The sequence below is a fragment of the Pyrus communis genome, chromosome 2 (assembly GCF_963583255.1).
Source record: "Pyrus communis chromosome 2, drPyrComm1.1, whole genome shotgun sequence".
NCBI lineage: Eukaryota > Viridiplantae > Streptophyta > Magnoliopsida > Rosales > Rosaceae > Pyrus > Pyrus communis.
In genome coordinates this window covers 2,046,266-2,072,810 of record NC_084804.1, presented here as the reverse complement: position 1 = coordinate 2,072,810, position 26,545 = coordinate 2,046,266, and the positions used below count along the sequence as shown (strand labels likewise).

General features: G+C 38.7%; 3 protein-coding genes and 1 long non-coding RNA gene across 15 annotated transcripts; 3 read left to right on the top strand and 1 right to left on the bottom strand.

Annotated features, from left to right (window-relative positions):
* Positions 1-731: 731 nt before the first annotated feature.
* Positions 732-4,471, bottom strand: LOC137726739 (uncharacterized). 2 transcript variants are annotated; one of them, XR_011067687.1, is made up of 5 exons: positions 4,272-4,471; positions 3,974-4,077; positions 2,478-3,248; positions 2,044-2,385; positions 732-1,900 (listed from the first exon to the last, which is right to left on the bottom strand). It is a non-coding gene; the product is annotated as an uncharacterized lncRNA (long non-coding RNA). The 2 variants fall into 2 exon arrangements; XR_011067686.1 differs by having other exon boundaries at positions 732-2,385.
* Positions 4,472-6,152: 1,681 nt separating this feature from the next.
* Positions 6,153-9,563, top strand: LOC137726246 (G-type lectin S-receptor-like serine/threonine-protein kinase At1g61500). Its single transcript, XM_068465140.1, has 7 exons — positions 6,153-7,477; positions 7,583-7,690; positions 7,835-8,031; positions 8,144-8,354; positions 8,516-8,753; positions 8,851-9,001; positions 9,108-9,563. The coding sequence occupies exons 1-7, from the start codon at positions 6,190-6,192 to the stop codon at positions 9,408-9,410; spliced, it is 2,496 nt and encodes an 831-aa protein (XP_068321241.1). The 5' UTR covers positions 6,153-6,189; the 3' UTR covers positions 9,411-9,563.
* A 6,872-nt stretch (positions 9,564-16,435) lies between these two features.
* Positions 16,436-19,851, top strand: LOC137725908 (G-type lectin S-receptor-like serine/threonine-protein kinase At1g61550). Its single transcript, XM_068464747.1, has 7 exons — positions 16,436-17,851; positions 17,937-18,047; positions 18,169-18,344; positions 18,470-18,680; positions 18,818-19,055; positions 19,160-19,310; positions 19,397-19,851. Exons 1-7 carry the CDS (start codon positions 16,462-16,464, stop codon positions 19,700-19,702), a joined length of 2,583 nt encoding a protein of 860 aa, XP_068320848.1. The 5' UTR covers positions 16,436-16,461; the 3' UTR covers positions 19,703-19,851.
* Positions 19,852-20,995: 1,144 nt separating this feature from the next.
* LOC137725857 (E3 ubiquitin-protein ligase SP1-like) lies at positions 20,996-26,347 on the top strand. Of its 11 annotated transcripts, none has more exons than XM_068464670.1 (9): positions 21,613-21,699; positions 21,826-21,878; positions 22,299-22,395; positions 22,527-22,652; positions 23,642-23,823; positions 24,666-24,747; positions 25,163-25,248; positions 25,714-25,796; positions 25,993-26,347. In XM_068464670.1, the coding sequence occupies exons 5-9, from the start codon at positions 23,821-23,823 to the stop codon at positions 26,243-26,245; spliced, it is 507 nt and encodes a 168-aa protein (XP_068320771.1). In that variant the 5' UTR covers positions 21,613-21,699; positions 21,826-21,878; positions 22,299-22,395; positions 22,527-22,652; positions 23,642-23,820; the 3' UTR covers positions 26,246-26,347. The 11 variants fall into 11 exon arrangements, with proteins under 11 accessions (XP_068320780.1, XP_068320781.1, XP_068320771.1 ...); XM_068464676.1 differs by adding an exon at positions 24,435-24,508 and having other exon boundaries at positions 22,527-23,823; XM_068464671.1 differs by adding an exon at positions 22,106-22,161 and having other exon boundaries at positions 22,527-23,823.
* The last annotated feature ends 198 nt before the right edge of the window (positions 26,348-26,545 follow it).

Genomic DNA, 26,545 nt, shown 5'->3' with positions numbered 1-26,545 from the left:
GTTTTGAACGTGTTTAAAAATAGAGAAATTGAATCACATTATTGCTAACCTATTGTGAGGTACAAATAAAAAACCACAAAAAATTAATTATTAAAAAAATACTATTCAAATGACGAAAATGCCCCTACCTTATTTGATGCATTATTTTGAAATGCCTTTGAAGTTTTTATCTTGGGGGCATTTTTGTCCAAACATTTTTGTTGAAGTTTGGTAACACCAAAATAACTATTCACCTTTTCCATTGGCTTTATATATAGATACTAGCCTACTTGCGCAGGGAAGGCTTTTTTTATAATTACGACGCTCTACACGCGACTTATACAATTTAAATGTATTTATCTACGCGGATTTGAAAAGTGAATTAAAAATTAAAAAAATGAATATAACCTTATCATATATTTGATGAAAGCAAAATATCTTTATACATAACATTTCTTGTGAAGACTCCCATAATTCACAAACACATAAAACACATAGTAAAACAACACAACACACTAATTATTAACAAACCACCGAAATTAGGACTTCAATTTAAACACGATAAAAGCTAAAAGGAATACCAAAGTTTATTCAAACTTAAAAAACAGAACGAAAAAAATATTCTTAAAATGTGATGTTAACAATTCTCTAATTTTAGATCACTCACCTTTAGTGCCGAAATCCTTGAAACAGAAAGGAAATGATGCAGAAACGTGAAAGCACAGTATTTCGAAACCTTCTTATTTTTCTTTTTTTTTCACAACATGCAGAGCTGAAAATTTTCAAACACCTGTATTTGTCAAAGGAACTGATCACATTATATCCAGTGAAAAAATTTGTTTTTTCGGAGACTAATGTTAACAATTCCCTAATTTTAGAATCACTCACCTTTAGTGCAAAAATCCTTGAAACAGAAACAGAAAGATGCTGAAACGTGAAAGCACAGTATATCGAAAACCTTTTTTATTCAATAAGCATCACGCAAGCTGTCAAGAACAACTAAAAAAAAAGTATCAAATAACACAAAAGATCAACTGCATTGTACACAATAGGAGAGTGAGAATTAAGAAGGCAGCAAGAGTCACTATATCTCTCTAATTGTTAGAGCTATGACCTGTCCTTTCACATGTAATTAGGTTGGGTCAGGCTGCGAACCAAATTAATATCAAGTCAAAAACTATTTAAGACTAGGAAGTCAAAGGTTTTGTTTGACAATTCTGAGATTGCCCAGATCCTGCTGAGTCAAGTCAACTTAGCAATTCAAGCGCCAGTAAAATTCCTCCATTTCTTCCAGCACATTAAAGTCAACTTAAACAGGTTTGGCCCAAGAAATTTGGCCCTTTCAGGTATTGGCTTCGGTGACATACAGGTCAAAATTTTCATATAGTACAGTAAAACAGCTTTTGAAGGAAGTCATTCGGAAGTTGTTCTCACAATTAAAATAAAAAAAGTTGTATAGCTCATTACCAATTAATAAATCAATGACCAAATAACCAAAATTTTGCATTCTTTAATTTGTTTGAAATTAATTTCGTCTCTGTCTTTTTCAAATCTGATAAAATCCCCAAACACACAAAAAACAACAGCTAACTATCTTTTATACACTGTAAAGAACGACATGCATCTTAACCCATTTAACATATTCATAAAATAACATCAAACACATTTATGCATTAGATTATATAAAAGTGAAGTCTCACAACATTCATAAAAAATTATTACTTCGTTAGAGAGAAGCTTAAAAAAAATGTAAATTACTCACCTCTATTACAAAAACATTACAACAGCAGATAAAAACCAAAAAAGGAACTAAAGCCAGTAAGAAAATCACAAGACTCACAAAAAATGATACAAACCCGGCGACTTAAAAATCAATTCTAATAAAATTGAAAACCCAGTAATTCTGGCAGTCACCGTACCACTGAGAAAACATCAAAAACCAAAATCAGATGCCAAAAGTCCATAAAATTAAACCAAAAGAGAAGTGAAAGGGGAGGGAGGCCAAAAAAATAGGCCTTTGCTATTTAAAGAGAATGAGAAGGCTGAGAAGCATTTAAGACAAACCTAATTTTTATAGACCTGGCAGTGAATCTTCAGGGTTGATACAAAGATTTTGTCCCAACATAGCTAAAAGATTTAGACGCTGGGTTACAGACCTACACCCTGTTATGCCAGTGTGTTACGCCAAACAAATAACGTGATCCCATATGTTTTAACGCTCTCACATGACATTATATAATTAGTCTAAGATGTCACAGCCTAAAAAGGTATAGGAAAGCTCTCTCGATGAAATTAAAAAGAAAATAGACATTCAAATACGCCCTGATGGAAAGTAAAGATGTATACCTTCTTCCTTAGGCGACTCTTCCTTGCTACTTCTCTGTTCTGGGCCAGCCTACGTAGTGTCTGTAGATAAGTTAGTTTAATCGGATTAGCATTTAAGATCGAAAATTACTTCCTAATAAAATCACGTTTATCAATAATCCAAATATTCTAACCTTTTGGTCACCAGTAGTTCTTTCCTTTGCCTGCTATATGGAATCCACTACCATTAGTGCTCCATGCTGCACTCCATGAAGCTATAACAAAATCGTATCTCACATTAATCCACTGACAATAAAAATTAGAAAGCTTAATAAAGTTTACAGTAAAATATGCAGATTTAAAGCAAATCAATTTAGATATGGGCCATGTTATTAAGCTAGTAGTTGAATTGAAAGCATTCTGGAAACTATCGTTTTAACTAACAAAGCGATATTCTAAATTACTATAATTTACGGGAGGGAGATTCGAACTATAATGCAAAGAGGCTGAGCCGTCAGCCCAACTGACCAAACAAACGTCTACACGTTGATTGAAGCTTGAAACAACATGGATGGTAATCCAAAATTCCAAATTCCAAATGATTCTCAATTCCACTAAGGCTATAGAAAGATTCCCATGAAAAAGTATGGTAGCAGTCTGGCAAACACATATGCTCATGAAACAGAGACCACAGAGAGAGATGGTGATACAAGGTTTTTGTCATCGGTGTCAACATTCGTATAAGTGTCAGTCTGCTGGCTGTTTCTCAAATTGTCCGTTTCCAGATGTCATCGTCCCTTTCTGTTGCTAGTACATGCATGGCTGCTGATGTCCCATGTCCACACACCTTATTCCTCCGGTTATAGTTGATCCTATGTCCATACACCTGCCAACGTTCAAGGTCCTGTAGTGCAAGCTATTAGGTACACCGCCAACATTGTTAGCTTTTAAGCTGAACATGGAGCCTACACCAAATTAAATGTGACATCCAACATCGCCCAAGAGTGTGATCCTTATATGTATATTCCCATCCCTACCTAGCACGAGGCCTTTTGGGAGCTCACTGGCTTTAGGTTCCATATGAACTCCGAAGTTAAGCGAGAAGGGGGCTAGAACAATCCTATGATGGGTGACCCACTGGGAAGTTGCTCGTGAGTTCCCAAAAACAAAACCGTGAGGGAATGGTAAGCCTCAAGCGGACAATATCGTGCTACGGTGGTGGAGCGGGCCTGGGAAGTGATTCGCCCCGGGTCGGGATGCGACAATTTGGTATCAGAGCCTAACCCTGGTCGCATATGTGCCGACGAGGACGTCGGGCCCCTAAGGGGGGTGGATTGTGACATCCCACATCGCCCAGGGGTGTGATCCTTATATGTATATTCTCATCCCTACCTAGTACGAGGCCTTTTGGGAGCTCACTGGCTTTGGGTTCCATAGGAACTCCGAAGTTAAGCGAGTAGTACGCGAGAGCATTCCCAAGATGAGTGACCCATCGGGAAGTTCTCATGTGAGTTCCCAGAAACAAAACCGTGAGGGCGTGGTCGGGGCCCAAAGCGGACAATATTGTGCTACGGTGGTGGAGCGGGTCCGAGAAGTGGTCCGCCCCGGGCAGGGATGTGACATTAAAACCCATATGTTAGAGAGGGAAAGAGACAGAAATGAGAGAAAGAGAGAGAGAAAGAAAGGATACTTGGGCTTAAAACAACAACATCATCGTGAGGGAAGGCGGTAATAGACTGTTCAAGCTCTCCAAGATTCGTAAAACGCGTTTGGTTCCAATCACTGTCGTCTCTCCTGTTTTTTCACATCGCAGAAAAAACAGAGCAATTGGGTTTATCTTTTACTGCTAAAAATCTGTATACTCCCATAAATTTCAAGACTTTATGTTTTTTTCGGCACAACCCATTTCTCATACGCCATTAAAACAAAACCAGTGGAAGAAAAAAACGTAAACAAAAACAGTAAGAAGAAGGGAGAGAGAGAGAGACCTGAAATAGAAGTGAGAGTGGGAGTAGAATTCTGGGTTTGTTGACGCTGCTTTGAAGCTCTGCATTTTTTTTTTTTTACTGATAGGGTGGTGATTCCTTCTGCCTGTATCACTTTAAAGCAAAGAAAATGTCAAAAAAAGACGATCTTCATACAACCTTTTACAGTTGGAGAAGGAGAGAGAGAGAGAGAGAGTGAGAGAGAGAGAAAAAAACTGTCACATCTCGGTCCGGGTGGGACCACTTCCCGGGCCTGACTCTACCGTAGCATGATATTGTCCGTTTTGGGCTTACCATTCCCTCACAGTTTTATTTCTGGGAACTCACGAGCAACTTCCCAGTGGATCACCCATCCTGGGAGTGCTCTCGCGCGCTACTCGCTTAACTTCGGAGTTCCCATGAAACCCGAAGTCAGTGAGCTCCCAAAAAGCCTCGTGCTAGGTAAGGATGGGAATATACATTTAAGGATCACTCCCTTGGGGGGCGATGTGGGATGTTACAATCCACCCCCGACGTCTTCGTCGACACACACGCGACCAGGGTTAGGCTCTGATACCAAATTGTCACATCCCAGCCCGGGGCGGACCACTTTCCAGACCCGCTCCACCACCGTAACACGATATTGTCCGCTTTGGGCCCCGATTACGCCCTCATTGTTTTGTTTTTGGAAACTCACACGAGAACTTCCCGACGGATCACCCATCTTGGGAATGCTCTCGCGCGCCACTCGCTTAACTTCGGAGTTTCTACGGAACCCGAAGCCAGTGAGCTCCCAAAAGGCCTCGTGCTAGATAGGGATGAGAATATACATATAAGGATCACTCCCCTAGGTAATGTGGGATGTCACAAAAACCTCTCTAACCCAATGAAAGGTGCTCCTATCAAGTCCTTTAGTAAACATATCTCTTATGGGTTCATCTTTTACCTGCACAAAAAATAAAAAAAATAAAAACTCACAAACCAAAAAATAAAAAAAAAATTAACTTTCATTTCACTCAATGAACTCAAAGTATAGGTAGAAAGATCGTCAGGAGAGGATCAACTTTCTCTCTTGGGCCAAGACCAAATTCCGGTGGGATTGGGCGGAATCAGCAAAACTCCGCCAAAAACCGTCATTGTTCTAGGCTCCAATCTTTGACCACAGTTGATTTTGAGGTGTGGGTGTCATATCAGATGGAAGAAGGTTCTGATATGAATCCGTAGGCTCCGAATTTGTGCGATTTCGTTGCCGTATGAAAAAGTTAAGATGAAATGAAGTTTTTGGAGTGGAAGAATTAAGGAGGAGGAGAGGAAGAACAGCAGTGCAGCTGCTGATCTGCATGCAGGGAGCAAAAGGGAAAAGTAGAAATGAGGAAAGCAAACTGACAGAGAAAAGCTTGGGTATGGCTAAGGAGGAGAGAGAGGACTTTTAGAGAGAGGACTTTTAGAGAGAGAAGGCAGAATCTTTTAGAGAGAGAATGACAGAAGCAGAAAAGACCGAGCTAGAATGAAGCGGTGGAAGACTGTAGACTGATTGAAAAGGCAAGATATTATTAAAAAATAAATTTACCAAATTACCCTTGTTTTATTTTCTGCATTCTTTTTTATTGCTTTGAAATGTTTTTGGCTGAGGGGCATTTGTGTCCAAAACATTTTGTCGAAGAGGGTGACCCCAACATGGGCCTCCGGCTTTGTATATATAAAAAAGAAGATATGCAAAAGATGGAGGACTACGTTTTCAGTCAAATGTCAAACATCTACAACAAAATTTTCTGCCTTTGACTTTGAGAGCAATGCTAGACTTTTCCTTACAACAAAATTGAAAAGTCATTTTCTCTCAATGAAATTTACAGATACTCTTCACCCTTCTTTTTCTAGAAAACGCATTAGAATTCAAATGGGGTTTGGAAGCGAAACCGTTGGTACTATTTTCGATTCCACCATGTTCGTCCTAATTTTGTTCAGCTTGCTTCTGTCACAGCATCATTGTGCTGAAGTTTATGAAATAACTCCGTCACAACCATTTTCACAGACACAAACCCTTGTCTCCCCCAGCCGCATTTTCGAATTGGGGTTCTTCACTCCTAATGGTTCGGTTAACAAGTACGTGGGGATATGGCACACGAACATATCTCCGAGGAAAGTTGTATGGGTTGCCAACAGAGAAAATCCTCTCGCAGCTTCAGATACCTTGGCTAATTTGACAATTAGCAGCAATGGGAATCTGGAGCTTGTAGATGGGAAGCAGAATTCTCTTTGGTCAACGAATATTTCGGTGCCATCTAATGGTTCAGCTGCAGAGCTTTTGGACAGCGGAAATTTTGTCGTAAAAGATGACGATGTCGGAGCTGATCCATTGTGGCAGAGTTTTGATTATCCTAGTGACACACTTCTACCAAATATGGTGCTGCTGGGATTCGATAGTAAATCCGGAAAGCGAAGTTTACTGAAAGCCTGGAAAAGTGAGAGTGATCCATCCGCTGGCTTGTTCTTGGCTGGACTTTCACGGGACGTTCCATCACAAGTGTTCATTTGGATTAATGAATCGAAACCCTACTGGAGAAGTGGGGCATGGGATAAATCAAGTTTCATCGGGGTACCGGATATGAATAATCAATATCTAAGTGGATTCACTCTAAATGATGATGTGAACCAGGGAACAAAATCTTTTTCTTACAGGTTTTATGACAAAACGCTTTCATATCTTGGCGTCTCTTCGGACGGAGTACTGAGTCTTAAGCTTTCGGACAATGGCAGCGACTGGTGGCTTAACTGGGAGGCACCGGTGAATCCATGTGACATTTATGGAACATGTGGAGTTTATGGTGTCTGCAAAGGTTCTGAATCTCCAAATCCAAAGTGCGAGTGTTTGAAAGGGTTTGTACCAAAATCAAATGAGGAATGGAGCAACGGAAACAGGACTGGAGGGTGTGTGAGGCACACCGAATTGTTTTGTGATCAGAGTAACACAAGCAGGTCATTGGCTTCAGGAGGAAAACAAGATGGGTTTCGGAAGATGGTGGGATTAAAGCTACCAGATTTTCATGAGCTTATCGAAAATCTGGAGGCTCACGAGTGCAAGATACGATGCCTAAATAATTGTTCTTGTCAGGCTTATGCGCAAGTTAATAATATAGGTTGTTTGTTCTGGTCCAGTGACCTTATTGATATACAAGAGTTTCCCTCTGGCGGGAACGATCTTTATATTCGCCTAGCAAATGGAGAATTAGGTAAACAAATGAGAATTATTTCCTGCAGAATTATAATTAGAAGTATCTTTTATTTTCTGTCTCATACTTTATTCATTGCAATTTATAAATTCATTTGTTTTTCAGACGAAGGAAAGCCAGTAAAGCTAATTGCCAGCCTCACTGCCGTTGGTTTTATCAGTATCTTGAGTGCCATAGCGTTCGGTGTTCAGAGACTGCGCCGTAAAAAAACAGGTAAGAGAATAACATAGAGTTATAGCAGCTGATGCATTATTCAAATTAGTATATAACTTCCATACATAACTTCCCAAGAACATATTTCCTGATTGATATCCATTACTTGATAACCTTGTTGTGATTGTTATATTTTCGAAACAGGGAACACGAAAGAAAAAACGAAGTTAATGCAGTTGAATCATACAAGTGATGATTCAAGGGACAATCTTCAAGAATACATACGAAAACATGATCCATCGGAGCTATTCATCTATGATTTTGACAGCATATTAAATGCCACAAACAATTTCAGCACCATGAACAAACTCGGGGAAGGAGGTTTCGGCCCTGTTTACAAGGTGACTATTTATTTATTTATTTCAATTCCAAAAGGAAAACATAGTGTTTTCAACACCGGCTAGAAGCCTAAAACTACAAGACACAGACATAAATCGAATGTTTAATATGTAGGGTAAGCTACAAGAAGGAAAGGAAATAGCAGTAAAACGGCTATCTAGTAGCTCGGGGCAAGGCATAGAGGAGTTCAAGAATGAGATGCTGTTGATCTCCAAACTCCAACACAAAAATCTTGTTAGGATCATGGGCTGCTGCGTCAAAGACGATGAAAAGTTACTGATTTATGAGTTCATGCCTAACAGAAGCTTGGATACTCTTCTATTCGGTTAGTTTCACTGCCACTTTTTATGTTTGAATGAAATTTCTCTTTGTTACATTTTGTTCTTTTGTTACCATAATTGGCAATTCTTTAGCTCTTTGTAATCCCCCACTACTTATGATTTTGTTGCTATTATTGGTTGCACTTTTTATGGATATATTGATTAGATCCAAAGCGCAGAGCAGAGCTTGATTGGGCTAGACGCTTCAATATTATTCAGGGAGTTGCTAGGGGGCTTCTTTATCTCCACCACGATTCCCGTTTGAAGGTAATCCATAGAGATTTGAAGGTTAGTAACATTCTCTTGGATGAGAATATGAACCCAAAAATTTCAGATTTTGGATTGGCACGAATCGTTGAAGCGACACAGAGTCTAGCAAACACTCACAAGGTTGTGGGAACACTGTAAGCGCATTATTTTCCTATTATTGGCCTTTTATTAAGACCAGAAACAGAGAAGACATTTTTTTCAGTTATTAATACAAATGAATTGCTTGTGCAGTGGCTATATGTCTCCCGAGTACGCCATGGGTGGGATATTTTCTGAAAAATCTGATGTCTATAGCTTTGGTGTCTTGCTATTGGAGATTATCGCCGGCAAAAAGAATACTAGCTTCTATTACAATGAAGAACAGCACGGATTTTTAGCTTATGTAAGCTAATCACTCAAAATTTTCATGTGGATTTGTGTTTTTTAAGATGCCAAACATGGCAGATTCTAACAATTGTAGGCAACATTCATAATATGAATTTTGTCAGGTTTGGCACTTATGGAATGAAGGCAGGGGACTGGACTTGCTGGATGAAGTATTGGCGGATTCATTTTCGTCATCAGAAGTAAGGAGATGCATGCATATCGGACTTCTTTGCGTACAGGACAAGTCTGAAGATAGGCCAACCATGCCGGACGTAGTTTTCACACTAAGTAGTGAGACGGATCTTCCACTACCTAAGCAGCCTATATTTTCTAATTTCCGAAACTCAGTCTATGATCCTCAACCCCAATATGACAATATTTTCTCTGCAAATGAAGCTACCATAACCGTGATCGAAGGTCGGTAAGCAATAGAACGTTGTTGCATTACAATGCAAAGGATTTTGGTGATTGAACGTGTAAGGACAAGTAAGGTTACTGCATATGTAAAATTTCTGCATCTTGTAGACCGCAAATCTGCTATTTAATTACCACAGTGGTAGACTGAGTTGAAAGATGATCGAAACATTTTAAGGAATTCTTCTTCTGAACCTTATATATTTTCTGTTAGTCCTTCTAGAGATCGTAACCATCAAACCCTAATTTGTGTATGGAGAATCTACCGCTTGAGCGGCAGAATACAGTTATACCACAGCTTGAGCGACAGAACTCAGTTACACCTCCGCTTGAGCGGCAGAGAATTACATTAAAGGTTGACGACACTAACCTGTCCAAGTCTTAATTCCGGAAACTGCATTAGTGCATTAGTTAGGCTAAATTCAATATATATAACTCACTTAACTTATAATATTACACTGTCAAATGTTTGATGAAACTCACATTAAGTTTCTTACATTTTCCTCTATAAATACGAATGGATCATGCATGTGGAAATCACACTTGCATGGCAATGGCAAGCATGATATGAATCGACAAACAAAGAGATGACACTGCCCGCAATGCAGATTGCCTTTGACTTGTTTCTGTAACTATTTTGATCAAGGCGGATGCTTATCTCGGCTAATAAGATAAAATTGTCAAGATGTAAAATTTGAAACTACCAAAAAAAATCATGAACAAAAGCACTTTAATTCTTAGAAACCAACATTTAAACAGCAGTACAAACACATTGTAGCACCGGTAATGATCTACTTACTGTATCTTGTCCCGTTCACCGTTCATGGATTAGGCACCCCAACAATCATATTTACCCTATACATACATACATACATACATATATATATGATATTTTCGGTCTGCAGGAGATCCAACTGCTCTCAGTTCGCCACGTGAGTGAGAAACTAGTGGTAGCATTCTCATAATGAACGTTAGGTGTGTCCCGAAGGAACCAAAATCTATATCAAAGTCTTCTGCATGACTTTGACTGCATTAGTTGAAGTTTACCATCCACATACTATTGAGAAATTTATTTCATCTGTTGTAAAATCGACGATGTGTGTACAGTGGAATAAATAAAATAAGACACAAAATTTACGAGGTTCCTCTACAGTCAGTGTGACTGGAGTACGTCCTCGGGCAGCAGTAGTGCTTTGATTATAATTTGAATAATAAGAGTACAAAGATAACTCTATTTATTCTCTCCTCTCCTCTTCCTCTCTTTCTCTTCCCTCATCTCTTTTTTTCTGTGCTCTGTATTGAAAACATACGGAGTGCTCTATTTATAGAGCAACTCCAAGCACACATCTTTGACAATATAATATTTCTTCATCCCCCAAGTCAAGATTGATTTTATGGGCATTGAAAATCTACCCAGTTTCTATGTGGGCATTCATTACCCACCTGACTTTTCAACACTTCCCCTTGGATGCCCACATATCAACATGAGTTGCCTCATTAAGATCTTGATCTATTTTTAGATGTTCCCCCTTGATGAGTATCTTCCCCTTATTTCAAATTATTTAGGCTGATCATTGATCCTGCTGCTTTAGTCTTTTAGCGGCGATAGTTGCCCAATGAGGTGTTTCACTTGTTGTTAACTTTCCACAGACTTGTTCTTGAACTGGGTTGGAGGGTCTTCTGCTAGACTTCCTCCAAATGTCTAAATTTACCTATTTTATCTGGAGCTGAATTTGATTCAAGGGTGGTGGACACTTGATCTTGAATCGGACTTGTGATTTCTTCAAAGACCGTCTAGGCTTGATCTTGAATGAAATTGGACCATGAGGAGCTTCATGTGACAAGTGATCTTAGGCTTTGTCGGGGATGAACTGACATGTGTTTGTTGTGGTTGTCTCCATATGCTTCAATGTATCATTTTCACTTGCCTTACTTGCTCCCCTTGCAGAAGTGGTATTTTCCTTATGCAGGTTTGACATCTTCTCTTGTAGTATTTGTCCTCTGATACAGGAGTGGAATGCAAACCTTGCATTTGAATGGACCATCACTTCTTGGTGGCAGCGAAAGTTTGAGTGGAGGTTCCGACATATTGCTTTCTCTGTCCTTGTCTTGGCAGGTAAGAACAAGGACAAAGGAAAGGACAAGGAGATTGCATGATATGAGATACTCTTACTCTCGTCCCTGATGATATGAGATACTCTTACTCTGGTGTGATTTGTTTGTAGAGGTATTCTCGGAGAGGAAGAAAACTGAGTATTTCGAGATACTTTGTGAAAGATGCATTCTCGGAGATGAGGAAGAGTTAGATATGTTTCAGTTCTGCCTTGCCATGGAGGACAGAGGTTGACATATATATGGATTTCCCAATAACAGGTAGTAGTGTTGTGCCTTTACTCTTGTCAGCAACTGTGGTGTAATTAGAACAGTAAGATTCATGCGTTTTCAACTTTATCAGAGATCTTTGACAAAGTTGCACGTGATATCCAAGAGCTGAGATTGCGTCTGAGAAATGTTGACAGACGTCATGCAGGGAAATCCGGCTTTTGAAATTCGAAAATCGGTGTCTCTTCGATTTTTGAATAAGTGTTCCTGTTGCCCCCCCTTTTATAGAGATATCAATTTTGTTCAAAAACATTCAGAAAATTGTTGCCTGCAGAAATTTCCCTTTCTTGCACTTCTGAGATTTTATCTGACTTCCTTCATCATTTCTGAAAATGGCTTGCCCATCTAATATTTGCTTAGATTTAAGTCTAAAGATTGATACAGACGAGCAGCGTCAGGATAACATATGGCGCCCGTCCTTCTCATCTTCTAATGGTCCTCTTACGGTTGGGGACTCTGTGATGAAGAATAACATAACCGCTACAGTGGTAGCCAGGGATCTTCTCACTCCAAAGGACAACAGAATCCTTTCAAACCGGTCTGATGAGGCAGCCGTTCAAGACTCATTGGCTCTCAGTGTTCAATGTGCAGGCTCTGTATCCAATATGGACCAGCGCCTACTTGCTCGAACTCACCAAGTTGAATCATTAATGGCTGAGGTTGCAAGTCTTAAACAAGAGATTAGAGGGCTCAAGCATGAGAATAGAGTGTTACATATGCTTGCAAATAATTACTCTACGAGCATGAAAAGAACGCTCGACCAGCTACTAGAATCCGAATGTCGGACTCAAAATGACAATCGGGGGTTCGAGTCTTTATTCCAAAGACATCCATTGTCTTAGCTGTCTGGAGTTCCACCAAGTATTGAGACTACAAATAATCAACTTCTGGTGTCTTCCCCTTCTGGGGTACTTCCGAGTACTAAGCCTTCACATGAGCAACCTTTGTGAAGGTTCCCTCTTATTTGTTTGTTTTAACTCATGTGTATGTAATTTCTCGGAGATAAGCTTTATTTCATTCAGTGTATTGTGTTAAATACAATAAAGCATATATTTTACTAAGATGTGGTACTTCTGGACCAAATATCAATTTATCTTTACCCCTCGCGAAGATAAATGATCATTCTTAGTGTCTAAATCATTTGAGTATTTAACTCATGATCTTCAATCCATATGATTCTTTAATATCATAAATATCATGGATAAGATTCGTGTTGGCATATTGTTCGATTCTGCAGTTCGAGACAATATTTCTCTCAACACTTTATAATCTTTCTTGACTCTTCAGGAGTCCCAATTTAATATCATCAACTCTTGCAAGAGATTTTAGTATGTTGCAACAATACCATAATGAAAGTACTCACTAAGGCAGTATATATCATCCATTGGTATTGAGTACATATTTTATGCTTTACCCTTCGGGGGCTTTCTTCAAGCAATTTGAATCCTTCAGGGATTTTCTACATTTCATGACACATTTTCCTTTAGAATTTATACAGAGCAATTCGCTTCCATGTATATTTGAGGGATTTACTTATGGAGATATGATGTGGGTGACTCATAACCCTTCGTATATAATTCTCCATTTATATGAACTCGTTTCTAACCTTGTGTCATATCATGTGGATGTATTTCATGGTATTACAAATGCCCATATGTAACCTTCTAGGTTCAACATCTTTTGGCTATTTGTATTGTATCCAAGTATATAGGTCTATTTTTCCACGTTCTTACAAAATTGTAATGGATTTGCCTTTATCCATTTTGGCCCATAATTTTGTTGATAGAAAAAGAACGGGACTCAATATCACCACAGCTCATTGATGAATTTAGTAGCTACTTGTAAAAACCAAAATTATCATTGGTTATCATCAATCTTTGATCCCATATTCTCATGTGCATGCGCATGCATAAAAGCTTTTCATTTCTTTTGGGATATTCATTGCCTCTTCAAGGGCATTACACTATCTCTTCCAGGATAGTTATAATTTAGAGAATGCGGATCATAACCTCCTTTTGAGCGTTATAGAGCTTGGATTTTAATCTCCACTTCGGGAGTTGAGTCATTGGAACTTATACGTCTATCATGCTTCATGCATGAGACATCAATATTCCCATGTCCGCGGATTGACCTTTTCAGGACAAGTATCCTTACGGCAACTGTCATGCGTCTGACATGCGACAGTTATGCTTCGGGAATGCAATAGTTTTAGTAGTGCCATATTCTTCTTCTTTTGAAGGACTAAACCTTTTGAATTTGAGGGTCTGCCACGCTTCAGGCGTGCAACAGATAAATCATTTGCTGCCATATTATTTTGTCCAACAGGGACATTAATTCTTGTAGGCACATTTGCAGCAAGTATATGCGATTTCATCACTTTAGTTGCATCATTAAATGCATCTGGCATTTGATTTGCATATCGTTGCATCATTTAATTATTCTCACTTCGTTTGTATATTGATTGCTTCATGAATCAAAATAAGACAAATTCTTTTCGTTCTTCTGGAACGGTTTTTTTTTTTTTTTTTTTTTTTTCTTATCATTCTTCTGGAACGAAGTTATTTTCTCCCCCTAACGGCGGGAAAATTATCTTATCAAAATGACAGTCTGCAAACTACGCGGTAAATATATCCCCAGTCAAGGGTTTTAAATATTGAATGATAGATGATGTTCAACATCAATGCCTAATCCGCAATGATGCTTCATTTCAGTATGTTGTGACAGTGCAATAGGCACATAGATAACACAACCAAAAACTCGTAAATGTATAATGTTTGGCTGGTTCCCAAACACGAGTTGTACTGAGAAGTATTGATGGTTTTCAACAGGTCTCAACCAAATCAATAATGCATCATGTAAAATGACATGTCCTTATGTAGAAAATTGGCAATTTCATTTTCATCAACAGAACGCGGGTAATCAATTTCATCCGCTTAATAAATGCTTCTGCTAAACCATTTTTGAGTATGGACATAAGGAACTTCTGGTCCTTATTTAATAGTCTGTAGACTGAGACTCTTATGGCTTTTATTGCAATTAAGTTGAGGCACTACGACACTTCAAACTTAAGGTACTTATCAAGGAACTTCATGTCCTGATCTTGAGGATCAAAGGACTTCATGCTCGATCTTTTTGTTTGATGGAACTTCAGGTCCAATCATTTTTATTTGATGAGGATCAAGAAACTGCAGGTTCTGATCTGATCAAGGAACTTCGGGTCCAGTATGTACTCATCGTAACAAAAAGAAGTACAATAAATAAATTAAAGCAATAGGCGGTAATTCCAGCCATAATGAATAAATTGCATTTAAGTAAATAAAGCTTGTGACAAGGGCTTTAATTCAGCATCATTCACATAAATCAAAACTTAAAGCAGTAGGCGGTAAAACAGTCCATGATAAATAAATTGCTTTAAAGTAAATAGAACTTGTGAAAGGGTTTTAAACCAACATCAATTCACATAAATAACAAGAAGTATCATACCTCCTTTTATTTATTATTTTTCTTTCTTTTGTCAGCACTTATTCAAACCTTATTATTGTTACTTTTCTTATTTCTGTAACATGGTGCCATGCACCAACATAAACCTATTTATATTATTTTGACCAAATGGTGTCATGCAACATTCAAATCCTTTTATATATATATATTTTTTTTTTTCTTATGTTGCAGTCAACATCCCTTTTTTTTTCTTCTTCACATGTGCCTTGCCATTCCATCAATCCCCCTTTTCTATTATTTTTCTTCTTCTCTGTCTCTGCCAGTCTCGAAACACAAGGCCAGCTGGATAGTTATGGAGGTTGCCCAAATTCAATTCAGAGACTGGCGTTGTTCTTGCATGACCCAGGGAACATGGCATCGTGAAGCAAGAACCTCCTTACAGAGACATAGATGACAGTGGGGTTGACGAAGGCACAAGAGAGGGAGGCCTGTGTGGATTCATTCTTGCCATCACCATCTCAAACAACCAAGTATTCATGGGAGTTCTCAAGATCCGTCGAAAACAACGTGATCTGGGTTTCCAAGTCTGATGAGATTCTTCTGGATCTCTGGAAACCAGTTGTCAAGTACGAGTTTTCTCATCTTGTGACGACTTCAGGTCGTAAATTTCAATTCTCACCGGAATTCGGTGGGGCGCTTCTGGCGCAGTGGGAGAGACGAAAAATGGACATACCTTTTATTCTGAGATGAGAGGTGGATAGTGCTTCACCGGATTTATGGTGTTGTGCTTTCCACTGACATAAGAGTTTCTCGTGCTGATAACGTGTTGTAAAATCGACGATGTGTGTACAGTGGAATAAATAAAACAAGAAACAAAATTTACGAGGTTCCTCTACAGTCAGTGTGACTGGAGTACGTCCTCGGACAGTAGTAGTGCTTTCATTATAATTTGAATAATAAGAGTACAAAGATAACTCTATTTATTCTCTCCTCTCCTCTCCTCTTCCTCTCTTTCTCTTCCCTCATCTCTTTTTTTCTGTGCTCTGTATTGAAAACATACGGAGTGCTCTATTTATAGAGCAACTCCAAGCACACATCTTTGACAATATAATATTTCTTCATCCCCCAAGTCAAGATTGATTTTATGGGCATTGAAAATCTAACCAGTTTCTATGTGGGCATTCATTACCCACCTGACTTTTCAACATCATCTGAATTTTAGCCCAAAACAGTATTTCAATGTTTCAATGTTTGATCGTATTGCCTTTCAGGGAATTTTTAATCATTCAGATGCAAATTAGAACCGAAAGTAGTGTTAGTGCTATGAATTCCTCCATGTTCTTCCTATTCTTCTTCAGCTTGCTTCTTCTGTCACGGCACCATTGTGCCGAAGTTTACAAGATAAGTCCTGCACAACCATTATCAGAGGGACAAACTCTTGTCTCCCCCGGCCAGGTTTTCGAATTGGGATTCTTCAGTCCTAATAATAATTCCGGTGATAATAAGTATGTGGGGATATGGCACAAGAGTATTTTTCCTCGAAAAGCTGTATGGGTGGCCAACAGAGAAAAGCCGATTGCAGCTTCAGACACCTTGGCTAGTTTGAGAATAAGCAGCAAGGGGAATCTGGAGCTTGTAGATGGAAAACAGAATCCTCTTTGGTCAACGAATATTTCGGTGCTATCTAATGGTTCAGCTGCATCTCTTTTAGACACCGGAAACTTTGTCGTAAAAGATGATGATGTCGGAGCTAAACCGTTGTGGCAGAGTTTTGATTATCCTAGTGACACACTTCTACCAAATATGCTGCTGGGGTTCGATAGCAAATCTGGAGAGACGAATTTCCTGACTTCCTGGAAAAGTGAGAGTGATCCATCGACGGGGATGTTCATGGTTGGATTGACACCACAGGTGCCATCACAGATTGTAGTTTGGATTAATGGATCAACTCCCTACTGGAGAACCGGGCCATGGGATAAATCAACGTTCATCGGGCGACCAGGTTCAGATGATGGATATACAAGTGGATCCAGATTAGATGATAATGAAAAGGAAGGAACAAAGTATTATTCTTATAATTTCGGGGACACTTTGGAATACGTAGACATCTCTTCAGACGGTACACTTAAGCTGCATAAGTGTTCGGAACGTGGAGAGAACTGGATTCTTGACTTTGTATCACAAAATAATTCATGTGATAAGTATGCAGCATGCGGACCTTTTGGGGTTTGCAAACGTTCTGAATCTCCAACAACTCCAATATGCAAGTGTTTGAAAGGGTTTGTACCAAAGTCACACGAGGAATGGAGCAAAGGAAACAGGACAGGAGGGTGTGTGAGGCAAACCAAATTGTTTTGTGAGACTAATACAAGTCAGTCAGCCGCTTCGAGAAGAAATGAAGACGGGTTTTTGAAGATGACGCAGTTAAAAGTACCAGATTTTCATGAATATATCAAGTCTTCAGATGCACCAAAATGCAGGACACAGTGCCTAAAAAATTGTTCTTGCCTGGCTTATGCACATGTTGATAACATAGGCTGTTTGGTCTGGTCTAAGGACCTTCTTGATATACAGGAATTTGCCTATGGCGGAGAAGATATTTTTATTCGCCTGGACCGCTCAGAACTAGGTAAATAATAACATCGTTTGTACAGCTCCAATTAGCTAGCTATATGCTTTACACAACTTCTCTGTTACAAAAACAATTTTTTCAGGTGAAGGAAAGCCAATAAAGTTAATTGCCAGCCTTGCAGCAATTTGTTTGATTAGTATCTTGGGTGCTGTATGGTTTGGTTTCCACAGGTTGCAAGCTAATAATAAAAAGGGTAAGAGAATGAGATGGATGTGAATGATATGAAAAAACTAGCAAAAAATGCTTGGTTTGATCTGAATTATTTGTTAGTCCGCTGATCTGACTTGGTTTTTGATTCTTGTGTTCCATATCAGGAAACGCCAGATTAACTGATACAATTGAGAACGGAAGAGACACTCTTCAAGAATATATTGGAAATCATGATCCATCAGAGCTGTTCATCTATAATTTCGATAGCATATTAATCGCAACGAACAATTTCAGTATCACAAACAAACTCGGGGAAGGAGGATTTGGCCCTGTTTACAAGGTGATTGCGCATTCATTTTTTTCTCTATCTATACTATATTATCACAACAGCTACAAGCCTACAAGTATACAACTGCAAGATACAGATATGAATCTAATGATTAATTTTTCGCCGGCCTCGTGTAGGGTAAGCTGCAAGAAGGGAAGGAAATAGCGGTAAAAAGACTATCTAGTAGCTCAAGGCAGGGCATGGAAGAGTTCAAGAATGAAGTGCTGTTGATCTCCAAACTCCAACATAAAAATCTTGTTAGGATCTTGGGTTGCTGCGATAAAGACGACGAGAAGTTACTGATTTATGAGTTCATGCCAAACAGAAGCTTGGATACTCTTCTATTCAGTTAGTTTCTTTCACTGGCACTCTTTATGTCTTGCTACAATTTCTTTTCGTTAGCTGTCGCGTTCTTTAACTAAGGTATTGGTAATCTCTGTTCTATTTGTTTTAAATTGTACATTTTTAATGGGTATTGTGATTAGATCCAACACAGAGAGCAGTGCTTGATTGGGGTAGACGCTTCAATATTATTCTGGGTGTCGCTAGAGGGCTTCTTTATCTCCATCGTGATTCCTGTTTGAAAATAATACATAGAGATTTGAAAGTCAGTAACATTCTCTTGGATGAGAAAATGAACCCAAAAATTTCAGATTTTGGATTGTCACGAATCATTGAAGCAACACAGAGTCCAGCAAATACTCACAAGGTTGTGGGAACACTGTAAGCATCATTTCTTTGGCTCTTAATGGAAGAACATTTTTCTTAAGACAGTACACAAAGAAGAAATATTATAGCTAAATACTAATTAATGAATTGCTTGTCAGTGGTTATATGTCTCCGGAGTATGCCATGGGCGGAATGTTTTCTGAAAAATCTGATGTCTATAGCTTCGGCGTCTTGCTATTGGAGATTCTTGGGGGTAGGAAGAGTACCAGCTTCTATCACAACGAAGAACAGCTAGGCTTCCTATCTTATGTAAGCTCACACTCTAAATCTGATAAACTTGAAGTTATGAGCAGATCAGTTTAGAAATTGTGGCCAATATATATGAATTTTGTCAGGCATGGCACTTATGGAATGAAGGCAGGGGATTGGAATTTGTAGATGAAGTGTTGGCCGATTCTTATTCCTCATCAGAAGCAACGACATGCATGCATATCGGGCTTCTTTGTGTGCAGGACAAGGCTGCAGATAGGCCTACCATGCTGGATGTAGTTTTCGCGCTAAGTAATGAGAAGGATCTTCCACCACCTAAGCAGCCTATATTTACAAATTTCGAAAACCCATCAGTCTATGATCCTCACCCACATTACAACAACATTTTCTCTGTGGATAACGCTACCATAACAATGATTGCAGGACGATAAGCAATCCCATACCGTCGCATCACAATGCGACGAATTTCGACCATTATTTTGAAAAGTTCTTACACCTACAAGTCAAGTTAGGACTAGTTTGGTATTGTTGTGCTTAAAAAAAAAAAAAATACTTGTGCGGTTGTGTGCTATTAATTTAATTGCTTGACAAACAATGGTCAATTATTAACTATACTTTGTTGTTTGTAAAATATTTATATCTTAATTTAAATCTATTCTAAATTCTAATTAGTATACAAATTACTTTAAAATGTTAAAATCTTTTAAACTGAATAGTAAGAATGATCAAAAGATCTTCAATACTAATTGCTTTAGTCTAAAGTAGGGGGGAGAACAAAGGATCTTGGGGAAAATTCAAATTCTCTCCATGTGAGAGTTCCTTCTCTCTTCTTGAGAGTCTTTTCCACCATCTGTGTGAGTAATTTCTCCACCGTATAACATCGTTGCCGACGACCCTCGCTGTGGTGGGGGTCGGAAGAGAGCTTTTCATTTCGCTGTCTATTTCTTAGTTTTTACGTTAGTTTTCTCCCCAGTTCTTCCTGATTCAACCAAAATGTTTCTACCCAAAGCCTATCTTCCCCAAATACTTTCAATTCGATTTGTAGTCAAATTTCAACGCAAATTTTTGCAATCTTTTGAGAGGGTGTGTAGAGCTTTGGTGGCCTAATCGGCTCGGGTGTTTACAACACCACCTCCCTCTCTCTGTCTGCCTTCTATGGCACTGTCGTTTGGGGTGTTCCCATAGACTTCTTCCACTTCTAGCTGAGATTGGGGCAATCAAGACAGCTTTCGTGGTTGGGTTCCGTGGAGTTGCTCGATTGGATTTGGCATTGGCAGGAAGATTGGTTCTGGGTTGATCGGGAAAACTTTGAAGGCGATGGATGCTAGGGTCAAGAAACGTCTTTTGTTTTGTCTCTAGTGTTGGGCTCTTTTGTTGAACTTTGTTGGGAGTCAATTTGTGTGTCTGGTACTTTTTTGTATGTGGGCCTTTCTTTGTTATCTAGTGTGTGTTTGAAATAAAATTGTCTCATTTCTTGGCAAAAGGTTTTATCCCAAAAAAACAAAAAAAAGTAGGGGGGCGAATCGCACTCCGAAATTTTGCCTGAGTTTACCACCGCGCTGATTTCAGCCCAAACTTCGCTTCATTTACAAGATAGCCACTGGGCTTAAGAACGGGTCTTCACTCTTTGGGCTGGATCTGGGCTTTTGACTCGGGGAGAGAGAGGGAAGGGCGACAGAAGGGTTGAGAGGGAGAGGTTCGCCGGGATTTCGGGTGTGGATTTTCGGGAGGGACATGGGGCCGGGTGTCCTGTGGTTGATGCATCGGTCAGAAGGTTGTTGGGGGGAGGAGAGGAGGGGGACAGAGGGACTGACGGATTGGAGAGAGATGGGAGCTACGGGTATGTGTCGACCATCGTAGAAAGGGTGGGGGATGGAAATGCACTTCGTCTTCCGTTTGCTTCCTGAAACCCTAAGCTCCGATCTCCCCTCCCAATTTCTTTCATTTTCAACTTTCCCGGGAAACAAACAGAAAATTCCAGAACCCTTCCTTTGCGAGTTCCTATTTCCCTACAATATGACCTCCCCCCGCTCGCTCACTGTAAATTCCCTAATCCCCCTTCCCAATTTCCTTCCTCTTCAACTTTCCGGAAAACAAACAGAAATTTTCCAGAACCCTTTCTTTGCGACTTCCTATTTCCCTATAATATCACCCTCTTTCTCTCCCAAAATCCCTAATTCCCACTTCAATTCCATATCTTTCCATCAAATTCACCGTAAAAGATCAGTCTTTCGCGTATGATTTCTTTCTGGGTCCGGTTTTTGAGCCCTGGTTCTACCGGTATTGCGTAACAAGGCGGAGGGCAATAGCGCAAGGGTTTGGAATTAGTTTATCGATCGTTGCGGTGGTTAAAAATGCTACCTTGGGGTGGATTGAGTTGTTGTCTGAGTGGAGCTGCTCTTTACCTTCTTGGCAGGAGCAGTGGCAGGTCAGTTTATTCTCTCTGTTTTTCGATATCAAATTAGCTTTACTGATGATCAAATTGCACATTTCTAAGTTGTCAGTAACTTTTTTTTGTTGGTATGTTGAACTTTGGTGTTTTGTGATTACACAGGGATGCAGAGATTCTTAAATCTGCCACTCGGATTAATCAGTTAAAGGAATTGGGTATGCGCCTTTCTTCGAAACTGAAAGATTAGTTTTTGCTTCATTTTTTTTTGTTTTGGTGCCTTGCTTGAATCAAATGCATTTTCATGTGGAACATTTGGTGGGAGAAGATTTATAGATTTATTTACTTTTCTGGTGCTAGCCGTTAGTTTGTTTGGATTTGTTCCCTGAAGTAGAGTTGATTTCTACTTTGACTTTTCAGCAAAATTGTTGGATTCTGAATGTAGATTGCCATTGGTGGTTGCAGTTTCGGGGAGAGTTAGCTCTGAAACCCCCATCAACTGTGAGTTCACTGTTTTACGAGGTGTAGTTGTGGAGGAAACAGTACACAAATCATAACTCTAAAGAACATATTTGGATGCTTTCGTTGGTTGTGTTTTCGTGTGATTGGTAATTAACTATATTGTTTATCTTCTTCAGGCAGAACAACATTTTTTTGAAACACAATGGTGCTGGCTCATGGATACAGGATTATGCTTTGATGCTTTCAATGAGTAAAGAAGTTCCCTGGTACTTGGTAAGAATTCTCTCTCTACATGCCCCTTCTTGTGCTTATAGAGTAAATATTATTTTTAATTCACTTGGAGCTGAAATTTGACTAACTGGATATGATGGTGGTTCCTGGAATTTTTTATTTTATTTTATCAGGATGATGGACCTGGTCGTGTGTTTGTGGTGGGAGCACGAGCTGCCACAGGATTTGTGTTGCCGGTTGCAAGTTAGGTATTTGAAGAGTTCGTACGTTGGACATTAGATTATCTCCAAGGCCTCAAGGTTTACTTAGTTTAGTAATTGTTATATAATTCTGAATGATTTGTTTTTCATTTCATGGAAAGGACCTGTTATTTGATTTAACTGAGTAATTTAATGGAAATATATTGTCTATTTTTCCATACTTCGTTTTCTCTGCAACCAAACAGGGGCTGTGAGTTTTATTTTTTAAAGGATGTACTAAGGTTTTGGCTAAATTACCAGACCTAATTAGGAAAAGGAATTGCTGAATTAGATTTCTCAATCTCTTTTGTATGTTGTAGAAGGCTATTTAATTTATGCAGCTCTTGTACCAGTCTTTCTTTTTCGGCTTTATTTGATTTATTCTCATTTTTACTAAACTCATGTTTCCATTTCCTTTTTCTGTTTATCATACGTAAGCTGCTACTACGCGCTTGAATGCATTTTATTAGTGGCGGGATGCGAAGAATGCTAGATATATGTGCAGGATTGCTTGATTAGTGTTAGGGTTTTAACAACTAATTGTTAGCAGCTAGAAGCTCTGGTTAGATGAATGCTAATCTGATTTTCCTTACAGTACTTGAGTGCCAGTTTCATAGTGTTTGTTCCCTGCTGTATACCTGCTGTACAGTTTCATTTCTGTTTCTTCATAACTCTCTTGGTCCTGGGATATATGTAGATTGAGTACAACGAATGTCCAGTGTTCTCTAACTGTTGGGGTATTTGTCATAGGTGTAGTTCAAGAAATTTAACGTTTAGCAATTGGCGAGTTAGATGGAGCCGTTGGGCTTTACTATCTTTGTAGCAGCCTGCCTAACATTTTTTAGGCTCTACACTCTACCATCCAATTTAATGAAAAATTCAAAGATTGGACGATATTGATTACAGAAATGAAAAAAAATACTATGATATTAGAAAGGTGAAAGTAATTCTGTTAGAAGAAGCGGCTAGCATGATGGGTAATATTTTAAGTTTGTATTTTTAAGAGTATTCGTTCTGCGTTTTTACTTCTGTCCTTTGTATGTTTGCAGTAAGATCAATGGGTTCAAACCCTTGAACTGAAATTTGTTTGACAGTCTTGAAAGTGTTTGGCTTTTTGGTGCTCTTTAATGTGCACTTTCTTTTGGCAATGGATACATTCTTCAACAGGAGTGTGTTATTCCGGTTTGTTACTTTGCTAAGGAAGCGAGTTGCTCTGTGCTAAAGGAGGATGGTGAGTTGAAATCCCTATTTAAGGTTATCAGATGCTATTCATTGTGATTTGCAAGGTTTTCCAAAATAACAACATTCAAAACAATGGGGTGGTTTCGCTTTTCACAAATTTACATTGGTTGTCATCTGTAAATGTTATACAATGCTGAGTTCCAAACTTTATCTCTGGCATTTTAGTGCGTTTTAGATAGGATGCAGTTATGGCCCAATAGCTATGTAATTTTTTTATCTTATTTTTTTCTTTCCATTATTAGGTGCACAGTACAGGGCAGACAAGCTTAGTGGGTTTCCTAAATGACGAGAAATTTTGGAATTGAAAACATGATGGGATTTTAGGAACTACCCATGGGCTGTAGTTTTCCCCATTTGTAATTAGCAATTTCTTTAATCATGTTAGTTTGATATTGTTTCGGTGCTCAGAAAATTTAAGGATTTAAAATATCATGGGTTTGGGGTTTTAAGAAATACCCAAGTTCTATAGTTTAGCGCCTTTGTTCTTATTAGGATTCTTCAACTTTGATTTGGATCAATTTTCGGTCTGCATGTTGTAATTGAAGTTAAAATTCAAAAGTTTTATAAATCTTTGATTGATTGATCAAGTTTACAGTATAGATGATGTAAGCATTTGTCGCCAAGGGTTTGAGAGAAGGGTGGTTTCACAGGAATTGAAGCTCTGGCTCTCGGTTGTGAGTTCCATAAATATTTGATTGTGCAAATATACAATGATTTGTATTTTATGTCGATGATCAAAATGTGATCATAATCAATATTTATATATAGATAGAGATGGAATAGGTATGAGTGGTTAATGAAATCTGTTCTGTTGTGTTTTTATTTCTACAGGAGAAGCAAGAAATTACAATTGAAAAAGCCATGTGTAATAAGCAGAAATGTATCACCATTGTGAAAGGGCTACACCTTTTTGGTGAGCTATCTGTTGTATTATATCCTTTGTCTTTCTATTTGGAGATTCTTATTTTAATCCTACCATAATAGGTAACTGCAATTTACTTTTGGATTTGATTCTTCACCGATGGGATGTTGTGGGGGCGTGATTTGGGGGAGATAGGGGAGGGGGTTGGTTGCAGAGAAAGGGTGAGGGCGGGTGCACGATTAGGGGGGACAGAAAGAGAGTTGATTGGGTGCTCGGTTTGAGGGTAGGGTTGAGGGAACAAGTGTGTTGGCTGCACAGAGAGGGTGGGGTTGAGGGATTGTATCTCTCCCTCTGTCACATCTCTTCTTCTTGCATTTACCCTTTCCTTCCATTTGGGATTGTGTTGGGGGTTTTGTTTGTAGCCTGTGATTCTACGTGTGGTTGTTTAATTTGGTTTTGTTTTCAGTTTCAGGAGACCCTGGTTTTTTGTTTTTTGGGGTTTTTGTTTGCAGCCTCCAAAGCTGTCTGTGCTCACGCCCTATGATAGCAGTGGTGAGCTTCCCTTTCAAAGATTCATTCTTTCCAGTATTTAGGGATTATGAAGTGATTTCTCTGCTTAATTTGGAATTGGGGTTACTTTTTTCTTATAATAAAAATCTGTGTATGCCACCCGGAAGCTTCCCTTTCAAAGATTCCTTCTTTCCAGTATTTAGGGATTATGAAGTGATTTCTCTGCTTAATTTGGGATTGGGGTTACTCTTTTCTTATAACAAAAAACTGTGCATGCCACCTGGAACAGTAATTGGGTTTTGGGGTTTGTTGCAATGAAGGATTTAAGATTTTTCCCAATATAATTATGGTGTTTAGGTTTTTGAAATTTGGGCTTTTCCGGATGTATTATGGTGTTTAATGTTTATTAGTATATTTTGGGTATTTAATCTTCGCTTTTCGATTACCAAGATGAAGTTTTTTACTAATTTTTGTTGATTTGATTTGTGATTTTTGTAAAAAATGAAGCAGAGTTCAAAGTCGAGAGGGAAAGAAAGCACAGATTCCGGTTCACAATTGAACAATCTGCAATTAAATTCAGAGATTGTTGGGTAAGCATTCGTTTTCTTCTATGTATAATTTCTTTGAGAGGTGATATTGGTTGGTGGTTTTACACGAGATGATGTCAAATTCATATTTGGACTAAGAAAATAATATGCATGTTTGCTAAAGTCATAGATTTGCTTTCGACTCCCGTCCAATTGATATTTCGTGCTGATCGAATTTTGTTTTTGTGTTTAATTTCAGGACTTCTAAGGTTAATTGCGACCTGGGTGATCAGAAAAAAGAAGGGAAAAGAAGTGACTTTGTGGAGGAGTGTCCGACAATACCAAACAAAAATCCAAAATTGCTCTTCAACCAGTGGGTTAAGTGTAAAGTCATTCAATCGGTTCTTCAACTAGTTTTTTCAGAAACTTACTATTCCTGCCAGATGCTCAAATATTATGTCTTCTACGTTTCTGGTTTCCCTTTTTCAGTTTTCCCCCAAGTAGTGGGCTGACCACTTGAAACTATGAGTATAATACTGCTAGCACAGTACGATCTACAAATGAATGCTTTCTTATAGCATGCATATCCATATATAGCAAGCAAAATTTCACTTCATTAGTTCTTACGTACTACACCGTCTTTTAAATTATTGTGTGAAAATTATTCATGTGGTTAAGGTTAGTGCATTCAAGTCTTGTAGTAACCCACGGGTTTTTTACTAGTTTTTTGCTATTTCAGCTAGCCAAATGACATAAACTCCTACAACTGGTCAATTTATCATAAGCATCTCCAATACTTACGGTTATTTTAA

What these genes read in the sequence shown, in the direction of transcription:
- LOC137725857 (XM_068464670.1), top strand. An exon ending in GAAAGGGCTACACCTTTTTG is followed by an intron (nt 24,748 to 25,162) that starts GTGAGCTATCTG and finishes TTTTGTTTTCAG; the next exon opens with TTTCAGGAGACCCTGGTTTT. An exon ending in TTAAATTCAGAGATTGTTGG is followed by an intron (nt 25,797 to 25,992) that starts GTAAGCATTCGT and finishes GTTTAATTTCAG; the next exon opens with GACTTCTAAGGTTAATTGCG.
- LOC137725908 (XM_068464747.1), top strand. Translation starts at nt 16,462, where the DNA reads ATGTTTCAATGTTTGATCGTATTGCCTTTCAGGGAATTTTTAATCATT. An exon ending in GATTTGGCCCTGTTTACAAG is followed by an intron (nt 18,345 to 18,469) that starts GTGATTGCGCAT and finishes GGCCTCGTGTAG; the next exon opens with GGTAAGCTGCAAGAAGGGAA. An exon ending in AGCTAGGCTTCCTATCTTAT is followed by an intron (nt 19,311 to 19,396) that starts GTAAGCTCACAC and finishes GAATTTTGTCAG; the next exon opens with GCATGGCACTTATGGAATGA.
- LOC137726246 (XM_068465140.1), top strand. Translation starts at nt 6,190, where the DNA reads ATGTTCGTCCTAATTTTGTTCAGCTTGCTTCTGTCACAGCATCATTGT. An exon ending in ACTGCGCCGTAAAAAAACAG is followed by an intron (nt 7,691 to 7,834) that starts GTAAGAGAATAA and finishes TTTTCGAAACAG; the next exon opens with GGAACACGAAAGAAAAAACG. An exon ending in GTTTCGGCCCTGTTTACAAG is followed by an intron (nt 8,032 to 8,143) that starts GTGACTATTTAT and finishes TTTAATATGTAG; the next exon opens with GGTAAGCTACAAGAAGGAAA.